Here is a 19338-nt window from a genome sequence, read left to right on the forward strand (position 1 = left end):
TTAAGTGGGGTTACGGGGTTAGGACGGGGGGGGGGCCTGGGCCCAGACTAGGGCATCTTTCGAAGTGTCGGTGCAGACTCGATGGGCCGAATGGCTGCCTGCACTGTAGGGATTCTATGAAGAGTTTAATGTCCTCTCCACAATCGGGACAGAGGCCTTTCTCACACAGGGCAGTGGAAATCCAGAACTCTCTCTCTACTTACATTAAAGGCTGAGGATCAATTGGAAATGTGCAAACTGAGACTGATGGATTGTTGGGTGAGGGGATTACGGGCTAAGATGGGACGATAGCGTATAAAGAGACGCAATGTAATCGAAACAAGCGACGGGGCCCCCCCTCCTTCCTAACCCAATGCTGGGATGTGTCGTCAATCACTGGCACCCGAGGTCAATTCTGTCCTCATCCAACACCGACACGCCCGACCTGGGGTGGCTGGAGGTGGTCACTGCACAGGAGCTCGGCGCAGTTCACTGTAGATCTTTCATTCGTCTCCCTTTCCCCCACCCTTCCGTGGGGTACAGGGGGGCCGAGGGAGAGTACAGACATCTCGCTGCCTCCCTTTGCTTGATAACAAGTACCCCCGACAGCGACTACAGACCCGCAACGCCCATCGTTCCGCACAGCGTGGCGGGTGTCGCCTCTCGTCAGTAAGCTGTATCTCTGGTGGGACGACGGACTCTCCATGAGAGGGCAGCACTTCAGTTGAACACGTGCTTTCATTTCCGTGCAGACAAAGAGAAATATTCTAGCAGGAGATGCAATCGAGAGTCTTCAGAAGTAACGAAAGCGGCGCCCTCTTCCCCGATCGATGCGCAAGAGGATTGAAGTCCCTCCTACGCTTTGCACCGAGTGGAGAATCTTTTTATTGCCTTTTATTTTTCCGTCTCCTTGATCTCCTACTGAAGGAGCATGTGCACAAACGGTCGGGCCATGTCCTCGTCGCCTCTCTGGCCCAGTGTGTCCTGGGAAACATGCTCGGTCCATCTCGTAGTTGGCAGGAGCTGCCCCACAGACACCCCTCCTCCGCGGGAGAGGGCGAAGGGGTGATTTACTGGAATGGCATCGTGGGGGGGGGGGGGGGGTGAGGGATTGCGAGCACGTGGAGGGACCGGAGAATCCGGATTTGTTCGGCAACGTATACGGGATCTTTGACTTCAGAAGGCGAGGTGCAGAATACAGGAGGATTGACGAATAAGGGGATCAGGGGTTATAGGGAGAAGGAATGAGGATGAGAAATATATCAGCCTTGATTGAATGGCGGAGCAGACTCGATGGGCTGAATGGCCTAATTCTGCTCCTATGTCTGATGGTCTTTAGAACGAGAGTGTGCGGAATCTTTATGAAACACTGGGTTACCTTCAACTGGACTCGATCTCAATCTTTGCAATTTCCTTAGAAACATAGAATCGCCACAGTGCAGAAGGAGGCCATTCAGCCCATTGAGGCTGCACCGACCCTCCGAAAGAGCACCGTGGCCCACTTCCCCTGCCCCGTTCCCGTAACCCCACCGAGCCTGCACGTCCCTGGACGTTAAGGTGCAATTTAGCGTGGCCAATCCACCCAACCCGCACATCTTTGGACGGTGGGAGGAAACCGGAGCGCCCGGAGGAAGCCCACGCACACACGGGGGAGGACGTGCAGACTCCACATGGGCAGTTACCCAAGGCCGGAATTGGACCCAGGTGCCTGCCGCTGTGAGGCAGCAGTGCTAACCACTCTGCCGCCGTGGAGTATTGTGTAGAATTCCGATATCAGGCTTCAGAAAAGTTGTCAAGGCCTTGGAGAGGAGGCAGTGGAGATTTACTAGAATGATACCAGAAATGAGGGAAGAGACATCCCGTCGAAGCTTTTCGAACTGCACTCATCACGTCTGACGCAAGAACGTCACATTTCAAAGGGAGCAGCAGTTTATCCTGCTCGAGAAAAGGGTCCTGATTGGTCGGCAAGGTTTTCCCATGCAGAATGCACCGGGAAGTATTGACCCCGACACTTCCTGAAATAAAAAACCCACCCTTTTCTCCTGGAGTATGAATTGTTTCCCCCTTTGGAATGTGGCATCCTGGGGGAGGTGAGGAGAACGTTTTGTTTTTACACGCAGTGAGGTTAAAACGACGGAAGCAGATTCAAGAGGACGCTTCAAAGGAAAGGGGGGGAATGGGATAAATATTTTGAAACAAAACATTTGCAATGCTGTGATGGAAGAGGGTGCTAATTGAATAACACAAGTAGCCAGTACCAGCACGATAGGGGCGAATGGCCTCCTCAGCAGTGAGATGCTGCAGGTTGCGAGGAGTCCATCTCTTTCTCTCTCCGCTCCAGGGTCAGATCCTGACCTTAACAAGGAAAGGTCAGAGTCGAGGCTGCTTTGGTAGCGGCAGGGACCAGTTGCGTGCGGCGGTCCGCTGCCCTTCCCTCGGAGCCTCAGGCGGAGAACCGGACGGTTAGTGCGCGGGGCGGGAGCGTGGGGCGGTGACTGAAAGCTGTTTCTTGCCCGGCAGTACGCACGGCTGGTCGAGATCGTTGGCATGCATGACCTGGGTGTGGGCATCACCCTGGGCGCTCACCAGTCCATCGGTTTCAAAGGGATTCTCCTGTTCGGAAGCGATGCCCAGAAGAAGAAGTACCTCCCGAAGCTGGCTACAGGTAGGCAGCATGGGCACAGCGCTGTTGGGCAGAGCAGCAAGATGAATTGAAAAAGGGACCAGGTCAGTATTGAGAGAGCTTTACTCTGTATCCAACCCCGTGCTGTACCTGTCCTGGGAGTGTTTGATGGGGACAGTGTAGAGGGAGCTTTACTCTGTATCTAACCCCGTGCTGTACCTGTCCTGGGAGTGTTTGATGGGGATAGTGTAGAGGGAGCTTTACTCTGTATCTAACCCCGTGCTGTACCTGTCCTGGGAGTGTTTGCTGGGGACAGTGTAGAGGGAGCTTTACTCTGTATCTAACCCCGTGCTGTACCTGTCCTGGGAGTGTTTGATGGGGACAGTGTAGAGGGAGCTTTACTCTGTATCTAACCCCGTGCTGTACCTGTCCTGGGAGTGTTTGATGGGGACAGTGTAGAGGGAGCTTTACTCTGTATCTAACCCCGTGCTGTACCTGTCCTGGGAGTGTTTGATGGGGACAGTGTAGAGGGGGCTTTACTCTGTATCTAACCCCGTGCTGTACCTGTCCTGGGAGGGTTTGATGGAGACAGTGTAGAGGGAGCTTTACTCTGTATCTAACCCCGTGCTGTCCCTGTCCTGGGAGTGTTTGATGGAGACAGTGTAGAGGGAGCTTTACTCTGTATCTAACCCCGTGCTGTACCTGTCCTGGGAGTGTTTGATGGGGACAGTGTAGAGGGAGCTTTACTCTGTATCTAACCCCGTACTGTACCTGTCCTGGGAGTGTTTGATGGGGACAGTGTAGAGGGAGCTTTACTCTGTATCTAACCCCGTGCTGTACCTGTCCTGGGAGTGTTTGATGGGGACAGTGTAGAGGGAGCTTTACTCTGTATCTAACCCCGTGCTGTAACTGCCCTGGGAGTGTTTGATGGGGACAGTGTAGAGGGAGCTTTACTCTGTATCTAACCCCGTGCTGTAACTGCCCTGGGAGTGTTTGATGGGGATAGTGTAGAGGGAGCTTTACTCTGTATCTAACCCCGTGCTGTACCTGTCCTGGGAGTGTTTGCTGGGGACAGTGTAGAGGGAGCTTTACTCTGTATCTAACCCCGTGCTGTACCTGCCCTGGGAGTGTTTGATGGGGACAGTGTAGAGGGAGCTTTACTCTGTATCTAACCCCGTGCTGTCCCTGTCCTGGGAGTGTTTGATGGGGACAGTGTAGAGGGAGCTTTACTCTGTATCTAACCCCGTGCTGTACCTGTCCTGGGAGTGTTTGATGGGGACAGTGTCGAGAGAGCTTTACTCTGTATCTAACCCCGTGCTGTACCTGTCCTGGGAGTGTTTGATGGAGACAGTGTAGAGGGAGCTTTACTCTGTATCTAACCCCGTGCTGTCCCTGTCCTGGGAGTGTTTGATGGGGACAGTGTAGAGGGAGCTTTACTCTGTATCTAACCCCGTGCTGTACCTGTCCTGGGAGTGTTTGATGGGGACAGTGTAGAGGGAGCTTTACTCTGTATCTAACCCCGTGCTGTACCTGTCCTGGGAGTGTTTGATGGGGACAGTGTAGAGGGGGCTTTACTCTGTATCTAACCCCGTGCTGTACCTGTCCTGGGAGGGTTTGATGGAGACAGTGTAGAGGGAGCTTTACTCTGTATCTAACCCCGTGCTGTCCCTGTCCTGGGAGTGTTTGATGGAGACAGTGTAGAGGGAGCTTTACTCTGTATCTAACCCCGTGCTGTACCTGTCCTGGGAGTGTTTGATGGGGACAGTGTAGAGGGAGCTTTACTCTGTATCTAACCCCGTACTGTACCTGTCCTGGGAGTGTTTGATGGAGACAGTGTAGAGGGAGCTTTACTCTGTATCTAACCCCGTGCTGTACCTGTCCTGGGAGTGTTTGATGGGGACAGTGTAGAGGGAGCTTTACTCTGTATCTAACCCCGTGCTGTAACTGCCCTGGGAGTGTTTGATGGGGACAGTGTAGAGGGAGCTTTACTCTGTATCTAACCCCGTGCTGTAACTGCCCTGGGAGTGTTTGATGGGGATAGTGTAGAGGGAGCTTTACTCTGTATCTAACCCCGTGCTGTCCCTGTCCTGGGAGTGTTTGATGGGGACAGTGTAGAGGGAGCTTTACTCTGTATCTAACCCCGTGCTGTACCTGCCCTGGGAGTGTTTGATGGGGACAGTGTAGAGGGAGCTTTACTCTGTATCTAACCCTGTGCTGTACCTGTCCTGGGAGTGTTTGATGGGGACAGTGTAGAGGGAGCTTTACTCTGTATCTAACCCTGTGCTGTATCTGTCCTGGGAGTGTTTGATGGGGACAGTGTAGAGGGAGCTTTACTCTGTATCTAACCCCTGTGCTGTATCTGTCCTGGGAGTGTTTGATGGAGACAGTGTAGAGGGAACCACAAACTTTTCCCCCCAAAACCTATACCATCTGTTGTTATTCATGGTTTCCTGGGTAACTTAGGTAGAAAGTCAGGGGATTGAACTCCATTCACGCCATGGGCAGTGGCCATCTCCTACAAGAGAGGATCTAACCATCGACCCTTCACATTCAATGGCGTTACCATCGCTGAATCCCCCATAATTAACATCCTGGGGGTTACCATTGATCAGAAACTGAACTGGACCCAGCCACATTAATACTGTGGCTACCGGGGCAGGTCAGAGGCTGGGAATCCTGCGGAGAGTAACTCACCTCCTGACCCCCCCAAAGCCTGTCCACCATCTACAAGGCCCAAGTCAGGAGTGTGATGGGAGACTCTCCACTTGCCTGGATGAGCGCAGCTCCAACAACACTCAAGAAGCTCAACACCATCCAGGACAAAGCAGCCCCGCTTGATTGCTCCCCTTCCACAAACATTCGCTCCCTCCACCACCGACGCACAGTGGCAGCCGTGTGTACCGTCTACAAGATGCACTGCAGCAACTCACCAAGGCTCCTTAGGCAGCACCTTCCAAACCCACGGCCTCTACCATCTAGAAGGGCAAGGGCAGCAGATACCTGGGAACCCCACCACCTGGAGGTTCCCCTCCCAGTCACTCCCCACCCTGACTGGGAAATATATCGGCCGTTCCTTCACTGTCGCTGGGGCAACATCCTGGAACTCCCTCCCTAACAGCACAGTGGGTGTACCTACACCTCAGGGACTGCAGCGGCTCAAGAAGGCGGCTCACCCACCACCTTCTGAAGGGGCAATTAGGGATGGGCAACAAATGCTGGGCCCGGCCACCGGCACCCACATCCCGTGAAAGAATAAAAGCAACTCCAGAAATGTGAGCCCGTCACCCAGGCCGACCGGCCTAGTGCAGGTACTGAGGGCCGACCGGCCTAGTGCAGGTACTGAGGGCCGACCGGCCTAGTGCAGGTACTGAGGGCCGACCGGCCTAGTGCAGGTACTGAGGGCCGACCGGCCTAGTGCAGGTACTGAGGGCCGACCGGCCTCGTGCAGGTACTGAGGGCCGACCGGCCTCGTGCAGGTACTGAGGGCCGACCGGCCTAGTGCAGGTACTGAGGGCCGACCGGCCTAGTGCAGGTACTGAGGGCCGACCGGCCTAGTGCAGGTACTGAGGGCCGACCGGCCTAGTGCAGGTACTGAGGGCCGACCGGCCTAGTGCAGGTACTGAGGGCCGACCGGCCTAGTGCAGGTACTGAGGGCCGACCGGCCTAGTGCAGGTACTGAGGGCCGACCGGCCTAGTGCAGGTACTGAGGGCCGACCGGCCTAGTGCAGGTACTGAGGGCCGAACGGCCTAGTGCAGGTACTGAGGGCCGACCGGCCTCGTGCAGGTACTGAGGGCCGACCGGCCTAGTGCAGGTACTGAGGGCCGACCGGCCTCGTGCAGGTACTGAGGGCCGACCGGCCTCGTGCAGGTACTGAGGGCCGACGGCCTAGTGCAGGTACTGAGGGCCGACCGGCCTAGTGCAGTACGAGGGGCCGACCGGCCTAGTGCAGGTACTGAGGGCCGACCGGCCTCGTGCAGGTACTGAGGGGCCGACCGGCTAGTGCAGGTACTGAGGCCGACCGGCCTAGTGCAGGTACTGAGGGCCGACCGGCCTAGTGCAGGTACTGAGGGCCGACCGGCCTAGTGCAGGTACTGAGGGCCGACCGGCCTAGTGCAGGTACTGAGGGCCGACCGGCCTAGTGCAGGTACTGAGGGCCGACCGGCCTAGTGCAGGTACTGAGGGCCGACCGGCCTAGTGCAGGTACTGAGGGAGTGCTGCGGTGCCGGGGGGGCGCTGGCTTATGTGAAAGATGTTTAAACGCCTGTTTGTTCGGCCCAGGTGAAGCCATCGCTGCCTTCTGCCTGACTGAACCCGGCAGCGGCTCCGATGCTGCGTCCATCAAAGCCACGGCCGTCAAGAGCGAGTGCGGACAATATTACACCCTTAACGGGGGCAAAATCTGGATCAGGTACGGCCGGGGGGGGGGGGGGGGGCACCGGGCAGAGCGGTGCGATGTCGCGCGCAGTCCACGTTACACTTTCTACCCAAGATGTGTGGGGCCCTCTTCCCGGACCGAGCCTGTTCACTTTACCCCTGAGATTATCTGGCCCGGGTTAGTGAGGGGAGAGGGTGGGGGCATCTCATTTAATAGCAGAGCAGGATTGAGGGGCCGAACGGCTTGGTCAGATACCGATGAGACGTTAAATAGTCTAACGGTTGACACAAGGGGAATGAAGGGGGAGTAGCAAGACATGTTTGTTAAAGTGGGACATCTCCCGTTGAACACGGTTACACCGCATCGTCCTTGAGCCCAAAATCCTTTTGCCCTGTAAACCATTCAATCTGTGGGGCCCCTCGTTCTGGATCCTTTTCCCCGTGGAAGAAGTTTCTTACCCCTCGTGATTTTGAACATGTCTGTCAAAACCCCTCTCGGCCTCCTCCTCTTACATTAACACTGCAGTGAAGCTACTGTGAAAAGCCCCTAGTCGCCACATTCCGGTGCCTGTTCGGGTACACAGAGGGAGAATTCAGAATGTCCAATTCACCCAACAAGCACGTCTTTCGGGACTTGTGGGAGGAAACCGGAGCACCCGGAGGAAACCCACGCACACACGGGGGAGAACGTGCAGACTCCGCACAGTGACCCAAACCGGGAATCGAACCCGGGACCCCGGCGCTGTGAAGCAACGGTGCTAACCACTGTGCCAAGTTATGCAGTGATCCCGTAACTTTGCAAAGCTCGCCGGGAGGTTGAGGGCCAACAGTGCGAACGGACCAGCAAATTCTGGTGATGTATGCATCACCGGCCATCTCCCCCACGCCTGAACCTGCTGCCGATCCTTGTCAAGGATGGCGTGGGTTCGTAAATTCAGTGTGGTTTCGCCAATTAAATGTGGGCCGTTGAGTCTCGCTTTCACAACTCGCTCCGGTGGGGATTAAGACTCCCTCCCGGACCGCCACATCCCGGAGCACTCACCGAAAAGCTGCGGGTTTTAATAAGTGAGCGCGGCAGTAACTCTGTGTTCCTGTCTATTGGGGTCTTTGACAGTAATGGCGGACTGGCAGATATCTTCACTGTCTTCGCCAAGGTGCCAGTGAAGGACGGAGCCACCGGTGAAGTGAAGGACAAGATCACCACGTTCATCGTGGAGAGGGGATTCGGTGGGGTGACCAGGTAAGCCGTGTTGTGACTGAACGCACGCGTTCCCGGCCACTGCCTTCCTTTCCAAACGGCGGCAGTATGTACGGGCCGCCCATCCTCTGTAACCGTGTCACACCCTAACCACACGGAATGTATCAGCCAGAGCGGCACTATTTCAACAGGTACTGAGGGTCAGTACTGAGGGAGTGCCGCACTGTCAGAGGGTCAGTACTGAGGGAGTGCCGCACTGTCAGAGGGTCAGTACTGAGGGAGTGCCGCACTGTCAGAGGGTCAGTACTGAGGGAGTGCCGCACTGTCAGAGAGTCAGTACTGAGGGAGTGCCGCACTGTCAGAGGGTCAGTACTGAGGGAGTGCCACACTGTCAGAGGGTTAGTACTGAGGGAGCACCGCACTGTCAGAGGGTCAGTACTGAGGGAGTGCCGCACTGTCAGAGGGTCAGTACTGAGGGAGTGCCGCACTGTCAGAGGGTCAGTACTGAGGGAATGCTGCACTGTCAGAGGGTCAGTACTGAGGGAGTGCCGCACTGTCAGAGGGTCAGTACTGAGGGAGTGCCGCACTGTCAGAGGGTCAGTACTGAGGGAGCGCCGCACTGTCAGAGGGTCAGTACTGAGGGAGTGCCGCACTGTCAGAGGGTCAGTACTGAGGGAGTGCTGCACTGTCAGAGGGTCAGTACTGAGGGAGTGCTGCACTGTCAGAGGGTCAGTACTGAGGGAGTGCCGCACTGTCAGAGGGTCAGTACTGAGGGAGTGCCGCACTGTCAGAGGGTCAGTACTGAGGGAGTGCCGCACTGTCAGAGGGTCAGTACTGAGGGAGCCGCACTGTCAGAGGGTCAGTACTGAGGGAGCGCCGCACTGTCAGAGGGTCAGTACTGAGGGAGTGCTGCACTGTCCGAGGGTCAGTACTGAGGGAGTGCCGCACTGTCAGAGGGTCAGTACTGAGGGAGCCGCACTGTCAGAGGGTCAGTACTGAGGGAGCGCCGCACTGTCAGAGGGTCAGTACTGAGGGAGTGCCGCACTGTCAGAGGGTCAGTACTGAGGGAGTGCCGCACTGTCAGAGGGTCAGTACTGAGGGAGTGCCGCACTGTCAGAGGGTCAGTACTGAGGGAGTGCTGCACTGTCAGAGGGTCAGTACTGAGGGAGAGCCGCACTGTCAGAGGGTCAGTACTGAGTGAGTGCCTCACTGTCAGAGGGTCAGTACTGAGGGAGTGCCGCACTGTCAGAGGGTCAGTACTGAGGGAGTGCCGCACTGTCAGAGGGTCAGTACTGAGGGAGTGCCGCACTGTCAGAGGGTCAGTACTGAGGGAGTGCTGCACTGTCAGAGGGTCAGTACTGAGGGAGTGCTGCACTGTCAGAGGGTCAGTACTGAGGGAGTGCCGCACTGTCAGAGGGTCAGTACTGAGGGAGTGCCGCACTGTCAGAGGGTAAGTACTGAGGGAGTGCCGCACTGTCAGAGGGTCAGTACTGAGGGAGTGCCGCACTGTCAGAGGGTCAGTACTGAGGGAGTGCCGCACTGTCAGAGGGTCAGTACTGAGGGAGTGCCGCACTGTCAGAGGGTCAGTACTGAGGGAGTGCCGCACTGTCAGAGGGTCAGTACTGAGGGAGGAGCCCCACTGTCAGAGGGTCAGTACTGAGGGAGTGCCGCACTGTCAGAGGGTCAGTACTGAGGGAGTGCCGCACTGTCAGAGGGTCAGTACTGAGGGAGTGCCGCACTGTCAGAGGGTCAGTACTGAGGGAGTGCCGCACTGTCAGAGAGTCAGTACTGAGGGAGTGCCGCACTGTCAGAGGGTCAGTACTGAGGGAGCGCCGCACTGTCAGAGGGTTAGTACTGAGGGAGCACCGCACTGTCAGAGGGTCAGTACTGAGGGAGTGCCGCACTGTCAGAGGGTCAGTACTGAGGGAGTGCCGCACTGTCAGAGGGTCAGTACTGAGGGAATGCTGCACTGTCAGAGGGTCAGTACTGAGGGAGTGCCGCACTGTCAGAGGGTCAGTACTGAGGGAGTGCCGCACTGTCAGAGGGTCAGTACTGAGGGAGCGCCGCACTGTCAGAGGGTCAGTACTGAGGGAGTGCCGCACTGTCAGAGGGTCAGTACTGAGGGAGTGCTGCACTGTCAGAGGGTCAGTACTGAGGGAGTGCTGCACTGTCAGAGGGTCAGTACTGAGGGAGTGCCGCACTGTCAGAGGGTCAGTATTGAGGGAGTGCCGCACTGTCAGAGGGTCAGTACTGAGGGAGTGCCGCACTGTCAGAGGGTCAGTACTGAGGGAGCCGCACTGTCAGAGGGTCAGTACTGAGGGAGCGCCGCACTGTCAGAGGGTCAGTACTGAGGGAGTGCTGCACTGTCCGAGGGTCAGTACTGAGGGAGTGCCGCACTGTCAGAGGGTCAGTACTGAGGGAGCCGCACTGTCAGAGGGTCAGTACTGAGGGAGCGCCGCACTGTCAGAGGGTCAGTACTGAGGGAGCCGCACTGTCAGAGGGTCAGTACTGAGGGAGTGCCGCACTGTCAGAGGGTCAGTACTGAGGGAGCGCTGCACTGTCAGAGAGTCAGTACTGAGGGAGTGCCGCACTGTCAGAGGGTCAGTACTGAGGGAGTGCCGCACTGTCAGAGGGTCAGTACTGAGGGAGTGCCGCACTGTCAGAGGGTCAGTACTGAGGGAGTGCTGCACTGTCAGAGGGTCAGTACTGAGGGAGAGCCGCACTGTCAGAGGGGTCAGTACTGAGTGAGTGCCTCACTGTCAGAGGGTCAGTACTGAGGGAGTGCCGCACTGTCAGAGGGTCAGTACTGAGGGAGTGCCGCACTGTCAGAGGGTCAGTACTGAGGGAGTGCCGCACTGTCAGAGGGTCAGTACTGAGGGAGTGCTGCACTGTCAGAGGGTCAGTACTGAGGGAGTGCTGCACTGTCAGAGGGTCAGTACTGAGGGAGTGCCGCACTGTCAGAGGGTCAGTACTGAGGGAGTGCCGCACTGTCAGAGGGTAAGTACTGAGGGAGTGCCGCACTGTCAGAGGGTCAGTACTGAGGGAGTGCCGCACTGTCAGAGGGTCAGTACTGAGGGAGTGCCGCACTGTCAGAGGGTCAGTACTGAGGGAGCCGCACTGTCAGAGGGTCAGTACTGAGGGAGTGCCGCACTGTCAGAGGGTAAGTACTGAGGGAGTGCCGCACTGTCAGAGGGTCAGTACTGAGGGAGTGCTGCACTGTCAGAGGGTCAGTACTGAGGGAGTGCCGCACTGTCAGAGGGTAAGTACTGAGGGAGTGCCGCACTGTCAGAGGGTCAGTACTGAGGGAGTGCCGCACTGTCAGAGGGTCAGTACTGAGGGAGTGCCGCACTGTCAGAGGGTCAGTACTGAGGGAGCCGCACTGTCAGAGGGTCAGTACTGAGGGAGTGCCGCACTGTCAGAGGGTAAGTACTGAGGGAGTGCCGCACTGTCAGAGGGTCAGTACTGAGGGAGTGCTGCACTGTCAGAGGGTCAGTACTGAGGGAGTGCCGCACTGTCAGAGGGTAAGTACTGAGGGAGTGCCGCACTGTCAGACAGTCCCTCTGACAACACCCCTCCCGCCCCAACCAGTCTTCGCCCCTCCACTCCCACAATACATTGACTCTATCAGAGTGATCCAGGTTGCAGTCCAAACTCAAACTCCCAACAGCGAGTGCCGTGGCCAGCTGACCTCGCCTCCTCCTCCCCTCCCAGCCCGGGACCCCCGTAGTCACCGGCAGCTCCAAGGGGGCTTCCGTGCTGTGGGGACCCAACCGCTCAGCCTGGGGAAAATTCCGATAGCGGTAATTGTCGACCGAGAGGTTTAAGGTGCGGGCGGTGCGATGAAAGTAAAGTGCCTTCGTCACCGTCTTTACCTCCTTGCGTTCCAGCGGCCCTCCGGAGAAGAAGATGGGGATCAAGGCCTCCAACACGGCAGAGGTGCACTTTGACGAGGTCAAGGTGCCGGCGGAGAACGTCCTGGGCGACATCGGCGGCGGCTTCAAGGTGGCCATGAACATCCTGAACAACGGACGCTTCGGGATGGCGGCCGCACTGTCCGGGACCATGAAAGGAGTCATCGCCAGGGCCGTGAGTATGTCTGAATCCGTCCCCCCCCACCCCTTGGGGGTCCAGGTTAGGTGGACGGGCCGTGCTAAATTGCCCCTTAGTATCCAAAATAGGCTGGAGGCGTGGGCTGAAGTAACTTTTTTTTTAAATATATTTTTATTCTCCTCCTTTCTCACAATTTTTCTCCCGAATTTACACCCAACAATCAATAACCAACAACAAATATCTCAAACCCCATAACAGTAACGATCCCATCCTCCCACCCTGCCCCAGACATCAGCCCCCCCCTGCCCCAGACATCAGCCCCCCCCTGCCCCAGACATCAGCCCCCCCCCTGCCCCAGACATCAGCCCCCCCTGCCCCAGACATCAGCCCCCCCCTGCCCCAGACATCAGCCCCCCCCTGCCCCAGACATCAGCCCCCCTGCCCCCAGACATCAGCCCCCCCCTGCCCCAGACATCAGCCCCCCCTGCCCCAGACATCAGCCCCCCCTGCCCCAGACATCAGCCCCCCCCTGCCCCAGACATCAGCCCCCCCCCTGCCCCAGACATCAGCCCCCCCCCCCTGCCCCAGACATCAGCCCCCCCTTCCCCAGACATCAGCCCCCCCCCCCCTGCCCCAGACATCAGCCCCCCCCCTGCCCCAGACATCAGCCCGCATGTTAACATAAACAGATGACAAAGACAAAAAAAGAATCAGGGATTACCTATCGCCATCTTCAACATACACAGCCCCCCTCCCCCCACACACCTTCCCCCCCCCTCAACTAATGTTCGATGTTATCCAGTTCTTGAAAGTGCATAATAAATAGGGCCCATGACTTTTCACAGGAACTTCATTTGAAGCCTACTTGTGACAACAAGCGATTTTCATTGTAGAGCCCCTCCTCTGTACACCACCTTCAGCTGTATCAGCCCCAACCTCGCACACTAGGTGGAAGCATTCACTCTCCGGAGCACCTCACACCAGACCCCCTCCCCTCTATAGCCTCTCCCAATTCTTCCTCCCACTTCGCTCTGATCCCCTCCAGTGGAGCCTTATCCTTTTCCAGCATAGCTCCGTACACTGCTGACACTACCCCCCTTCTCCAGTCCCCTTGCCGCCAGCACCTCCTCCAACCGGCTGAAGTAACTTGAGTAGGGTGCTCTTTCCAAGGGCCGGTGCAGACTCGATGGGCCGAATGGCCTCCTTCTGCACTGTAAATTGTATGAGCATTACTCTGGGTCCCCGGTTTACTCGTCCAGTGACGATACCGCGACGCGACCTCCTCCCCCGAGAGACTGACTGTCACTGTAACTGTTGGAAGGCAGGAAACCCGGATGCCAGTTTGCGCACAGGAAGAGCCCACAGACGGCACTGACCGGCTGATCTGATTTTAGTGATACTGATTGAGGGGTAAATATTCGCCAGAACGCAGGGGATAACTCCTCGCCTCGTCGTTACAACGGCGCCGTGGCATCTTTAACGTGCAGGTGAGGGGGCCGCAGTGTTCTGTCTCCTCCTCCGGAGCAGCGTGACTGACACTGTGGCACTCCCTCTGACATCAGGAAGGTGTGACTAATACCCCAGAGACCCTGGGTAATGCTCTGGGAACCCTGCGTTTGAATCCCACCACACAGCAGATGGTGAATCTGAGAATTCACTAAATCTGGAATTCGTGGGCAGCACGGTAGCATTGTGGACAGCACTTACGCTTCACAGCTCCAGGGTCCCAGGTTCGATTCCCGGCTTGGGTCGCTGTCTGTGCGGAGTCTGCACATCCTCCCCGTGTCTGCGTGGGTTTCCTCCGGGTGCTCCGGTTTCCTCCCACAGTCCAAAGATGTGCAGGTTAGGGTGGATTGGCCGTGATAAATTGCCCTTAGTGTCCAAAATTGCCCTTAGTGTTGGGTGGGGTTACTAGGTTATGGGGATAGGGCGGAGGTGTTGACCTTGGGTAGGGTGCTCTTTCCAAGAGCCGGTGCAGACTCGATGGGCCGAATGGCCTCCTTCTGCACTGTAAATTCTATATCTATATCTAAAAGTCGGAAGGTGCCATAAGAACCGACCTGGTTCACCCATGTCCCCGTTTGGGAAGGAAATCGGCCTTCCTGACCCGGTCTGACCTACATGTGACTCCAGATCTCTGGACCGACTTAAAAAAAATATCAGTTCCTGATTCTCAGGATGTGAGCATCCAGCATTTATTGTCCAATCCCTAATTTCCCCTTCACAAGATGGGTGGGTGAGCCACCTTCTTAAACCGCTGTGGAACCGGAGGTGTAGGTACACCCACTGTGCTGTTAGGGAGGGAGTTCCAGGATTTTGCCCCAGTGACAGTGAAGGAGCGGCCGATATATTTCCCAGTCAGGGTGGTGAGTGACTGGGAGGGGAACCTCCAGGTGGTGGGGTTCCCAGGTATCTGCTGCCCTTGTCCTTCTAGATGGTAGAGGCCGTGGGTTTGGAAGGTGCTGCCTAAGGAGCCTTGGTGAGTTGCTGCAGTGCATCTTGTAGACGGTACACACGGCTGCCACTGTGCGTCGGTGGGGGAGGGAGTGAATGTTTAAGATGGGGAGCCAATGTTTCAGGGACTGTCCGTCCGAGTGATTCAGCACATTCAGAAGGGGAACATTGGTGAGGTGGGGGCTGTGGGCAGAGTGCATGTTTGTTTTTAATATCTCGCATGGGCCTTCCTGTGGGTAGGGAGTTTCCCAGCCGCGTTTGGTCGTGCTGTGAGAACTCGGCTCTGGCTCCCTACTCAAAGCCTCTCCGCTGGGCGGTGGGGGGGGGGGCTAGTGTTTCAGCTTTGTCACCAAGCTGGGTCAGATGACAGGATGAGGAGTGGTGGGGGGTTGCGGTTATTTGAGGAAAATGCTTGTTTGTGTTTTTTGCTGCCGAAACATTGAGCTGGGTTGCGTTCCACACACCGCGTGCTCGTTGCATCTTGCATAACAAGCATACCTGACCTAGTTTTGTTTACTGAAATTCCTCCTGACAATTAAAAAAGATCTGCCCATATTTGACCAAATTTGGCTGATTGGACATCATAATTCTTTTGCTTTAAACTCCTTTCCCCGCCCACATCCCCCCCCCCCCCCCCCCCCCCCTTGTATTTCTATAACGCCTTTCGCAAGCTTGGGATTTCCCGAAGAATTGGAATACCAATGTAGAACTTCCTTTGAAGTGAGGTCACTGTTCAATTTAGGAATCGCAGAGACTTGAGCTGATAGTCCAGGCAGAAACTCCAAGTGGCGCTATTCAGGGAGTGCCGCACTGTCAGAGGGTCAGTACTGAGGGAGTGCCGCACTGTCAGAGGGTCAGTACTGAGGGAGTGCCGCACTGTCAGAGGGTCAGTACTGAGGGAGTGCCGCGCTGTCAGAGGGTCAGTACTGAGGGAGTGCCGCGCTGTCAGAGGGTCAGTACTGAGGGAGTGCCGCACTGTCAGAGGGTCAGTACTGAGGGAGTGCTGCACTGTCAGAGGGTCAGTACTGAGGGAGTGCCGCACTGTCAGAGGGTCAGTACTGAGGGAGTGCCGCACTGTCAGAGGGTCAGTACTGAGGGAGTGCCGCACTGTCAGAGGGTCAGTACTGAGGGAGTGCCGCACTGTCAGAGGGTCAGTACTGAGGGAGTGCCGCACTGTCAGAGGGTCAGTACTGAGGGAGTGCTGCACTGTCAGAGGGTCAGTACTGAGGGAGCGCCGCACTGTCAGAGGGTCAGTACTGAGGGAGTGCCGCGCTGTCAGAGGGTCAGTACTGAGGGAGTGCCGCACTGTCAGAGGGTCAGTACTGAGGGAGTGCCGCACTGGAGATGCCATCTTTTGAATGTGACCTTGGCAGATCTCCACTGGATAGAAAGATCCCGTAGCCACTAGCAGGAAATGCAGTAGAGTTGTCCCCAATGCCTTTCAGGAACTTCATCCATCAACCCTCCTCACTTCTAAAAATAAAATATGCCGGACACCATCCTATTGCAGGTTGCAGGAACTCCATGTGTCCAGATTGACTGCTGGGTTTCCACAATAGAACGTGGGCTACACTTCAGCGAAAAAGCTTCTTTGCCTGGGAAGCATTTTGAGGACGTCCTGAGTGACCAGTGCTCTGGAGCTGGAGGCCTGGGCTTATTCAATTCTCCTGCGTGAGGACGCAATCCTGCCCATGGACAGTTCGGATATCAGCCGCCTGAACTTTAACCTCCTCCGTGTGCACCCACAAAAATTCCCCTTCAGCGTTTGTACCCGATGGGCGTTGTCGGCGTGAAATCTCATGCAAGTTGCTGCATTGACTTGTGGTGATGATTAAGCTGTAACTCGGTGCCTCAGCCGCTGTGTCGGGGCAGGGTGTTAACATTCCGTTGATGGACTGAATCCGACACATGAAAGGCAGAAGGATTTGTTTTAGATCAATGCTTTGCCTCAGTTTCAGGCTGGCCCTAACAACCGAATGTTGCGTTCACAGATTTGTGAGCTCTCTGAATCTGTGTGTGTGTTTAAATACAGGCGGACTCTGAGCTGAATCTGTGTGTTTAAATACAGGCAGACTGAGCTAAAACTGTGTGTGTGTTTAAATACAGGCAGACTGAGCTGAATCTGTGTGTGTGTTTAAATACAGGCAGACTGAGCTGAATCTGTGTGTGTGTTTAAATACAGGCAGACTGAGCTGAATCTTTGTGTGTGTTTAAATACAGGCGGACTCTGAGCTGAATCTTTGTGTGTGTTTAAATGCAGGCAGACTGAGGTGAATCTGTGTGTGTGTTTAAATACAGGCGGACTCTGAGCTGAATCGGTGTGTGTGTTTAAATACAGGCAGACTCTGAGCTGAATCTGTGTGTGTGTTTAAATACAGGCAGACTCTGAGCTGAATCTGTGTGTGTTTAAATGCAGGCAGACTGAGGTGAATCTTTGTGTGTGTTTAAATACAGGCGGACTCTGAGCTGAATCGGTGTGTGTGTTTAAATACAGGCAGACTCTGAGCTGAATCTGTGTGTGTGTTTAAATACAGGCGGACTCTGAGCTGAATCTGTGTGTGTTTAAATACAGGCGGACTCTGAACTGAATCTGTGTGTTTAAATACAGGCGGACTCTGAGCTGAATCGGTGTGTGTGTTTAAATACAGGCGGACTCTGAGCTGAATCTTTGTGTGTGTTTAAATACAGGCGGACTCCGAGCTGAATCTTTGTGTGTTTAAATACAGGCGGACTCTGAGCTGAATCTTTGTGTGTTTAAATACAGGCGGACTCTGAGCTGAATCGGTGTGTGTGTTTAAATACAGGCGGACTCTGAGCTGAATCTGTGTGTGTTTAAATACAGGCGGACTCTGAGCTGAATCGGTGTGTGTGTTTAAATACAGGCAGACTCTGAGCTGAATCGGTGTGTGTTTAAATACAGGCGGACTCTGAGCTGAATCGGTGTGTGTGTTTAAATACAGGCGGACTCTGAGCTGAATCTTTGTGTGTGTTTAAATACAGGCGGACTCCGAGCTGAATCTTTGTGTTTAAATACAGGCGGACTCTGAGCTGAATCTGTGTGTGTGTTTAAATACAGGCGGACCCTGAGCTGAATCTGTGTGTGTGTTTAAATACAGGCGGACTCTGAGCTGAATCTGTGTGTGTTTAAATACAGACGGACTCCGAGCTGAATCTTTGTGTTTAAATACAGGTGGACTCTGAGCTGAATCTGTGTGTGTGTTTAAATACAGGCGGACTCTGAGCTGAATCGGTGTGTGTGTTTTTCTAACACCCCTGTTCTTTTCCTGTGCATTAGGTTGACCATGCTGCGAACCGCACCCAATTTGGGAACAAGATCCACAACTATGGCGCCATTCAGGAGAAGGTTGCTCACATGGCGATGCTCCAGTACGTGACAGAGGTGAGGGGAACTGCTCGTGGCTGTGCTTGAGGTGGGGGCAGCGCACGTGCTCGTTGCTCCAGGAGGCTGACGGATGTCTCCCGTATCCAACGTGATTCCCTCGGAGCAGAGGAGACTGAGTGGGGTGGGGGGGCATGATTGACGTATAAAATTGCGTGGAGCACAAATAGAGTAGACAGGAAGAAACGTCTCCCCTTTTGGTGGAGGGGTCAGTGACCAGGGGGCATTAATTTACGATAAGGGGCAGGAGGTTTAGAGGGGAATGTGAGGAGAAACCTTTTCCCCCAGAGGGGGGTGGGAGTCTGGAACTCGCTGCCTGAAAGTGGGGTGGAGGCAGAGACCCTCACAACATGTCAGAAGGATTTAGATGAGTGTTTGCGATCCCAGGGCAGACACGGCTATGGGTCAAGGGTCACCCCAGCACGGCTCAAACCCCTGGGCCAGTTTTAAACGCGGTCACCGTTGTAAAGTAGGAGACACAGCAGCCTGTGAGTGCACAGCAGGATCCCACGAACAGCAAAGTGATACGGACTAGACCAACTATTTCTCTGTTCGGTGTGCTATGTGCCAGGGTTTAGAAACTCCCAAGTGTATTATGGAGTTCTCCTGACCTGTAACTTTATGTTGAATTTGGCGAGGATGAGCACAAGGAGCTTCCCTTCAGCTGTAATCAAAACAGGTTTTATTCTAAGAACTTAGTTAACATATGTATGTAAACAAACAGCAAGAATTTTAATCAGTTCCAAACATAAAGGCACCCACACAGTTACAGAACACTTTTTGAATTCCCCCTTAACTGTTCCAATTCAAAAACAAAATCCTATCAACCAAAAACTCCTTTTTAATGGCTTGACCCAGCACTCTATATTCTCACTTGAATAAGACTGGCTTTTCCTGAGGTTCTGATGCACCAGCTCGTTTAAACCCCTCCTTTTATCTTTTAAGTTGCCAAATGTTATGGGCCAGATTTTACAAAACTCCAAAGTATGTTATGGAGTTCACCTGACCTACAACTGTTTATTGTTTTGGTTAGGATTAGCACAAGGGCCTGACTTTCTGATGTTATTCAACAGAGTTCTTAGGCACTTTTAATCAAACATAAAACAAGCTTTATTCTAAGAATTTAGTTAACATTTGTATAAACACACACAGCAAGACTTATTATCAATTACAAACATAAAGACCCCCACACAGCTACAGTAATGTATGTATAGCCCTTAGTGAATTCCCCCTTAACTGTTCCAATTCAAAAACAAAAT

General features: G+C 54.9%; 1 protein-coding gene across 1 annotated transcript in view; it reads left to right on the forward strand.

Moving 5' to 3' along the window:
* Positions 1-1684: 1684 nt before the first annotated feature.
* The window catches only part of acadvl (acyl-CoA dehydrogenase very long chain), a 40295-nt gene continuing 22641 nt past the window's right edge, over positions 1685-19338 (forward strand). The window contains exons 1-5 of the mRNA XM_038786925.1: positions 1685-2644; positions 6882-7011; positions 8092-8217; positions 12063-12261; positions 17975-18079. Of these exons, the coding sequence (XP_038642853.1) occupies positions 2527-2644; positions 6882-7011; positions 8092-8217; positions 12063-12261; positions 17975-18079 (678 nt within the window). The 5' untranslated portion in view covers positions 1685-2526. The remainder of the gene's footprint in view (positions 2645-6881; positions 7012-8091; positions 8218-12062; positions 12262-17974; positions 18080-19338) is intronic.

Source organism: Scyliorhinus canicula, chromosome 29 (genome assembly GCF_902713615.1).
Source record: "Scyliorhinus canicula chromosome 29, sScyCan1.1, whole genome shotgun sequence".
In the NCBI taxonomy this organism is placed as follows: domain Eukaryota; kingdom Metazoa; phylum Chordata; class Chondrichthyes; order Carcharhiniformes; family Scyliorhinidae; genus Scyliorhinus; species Scyliorhinus canicula.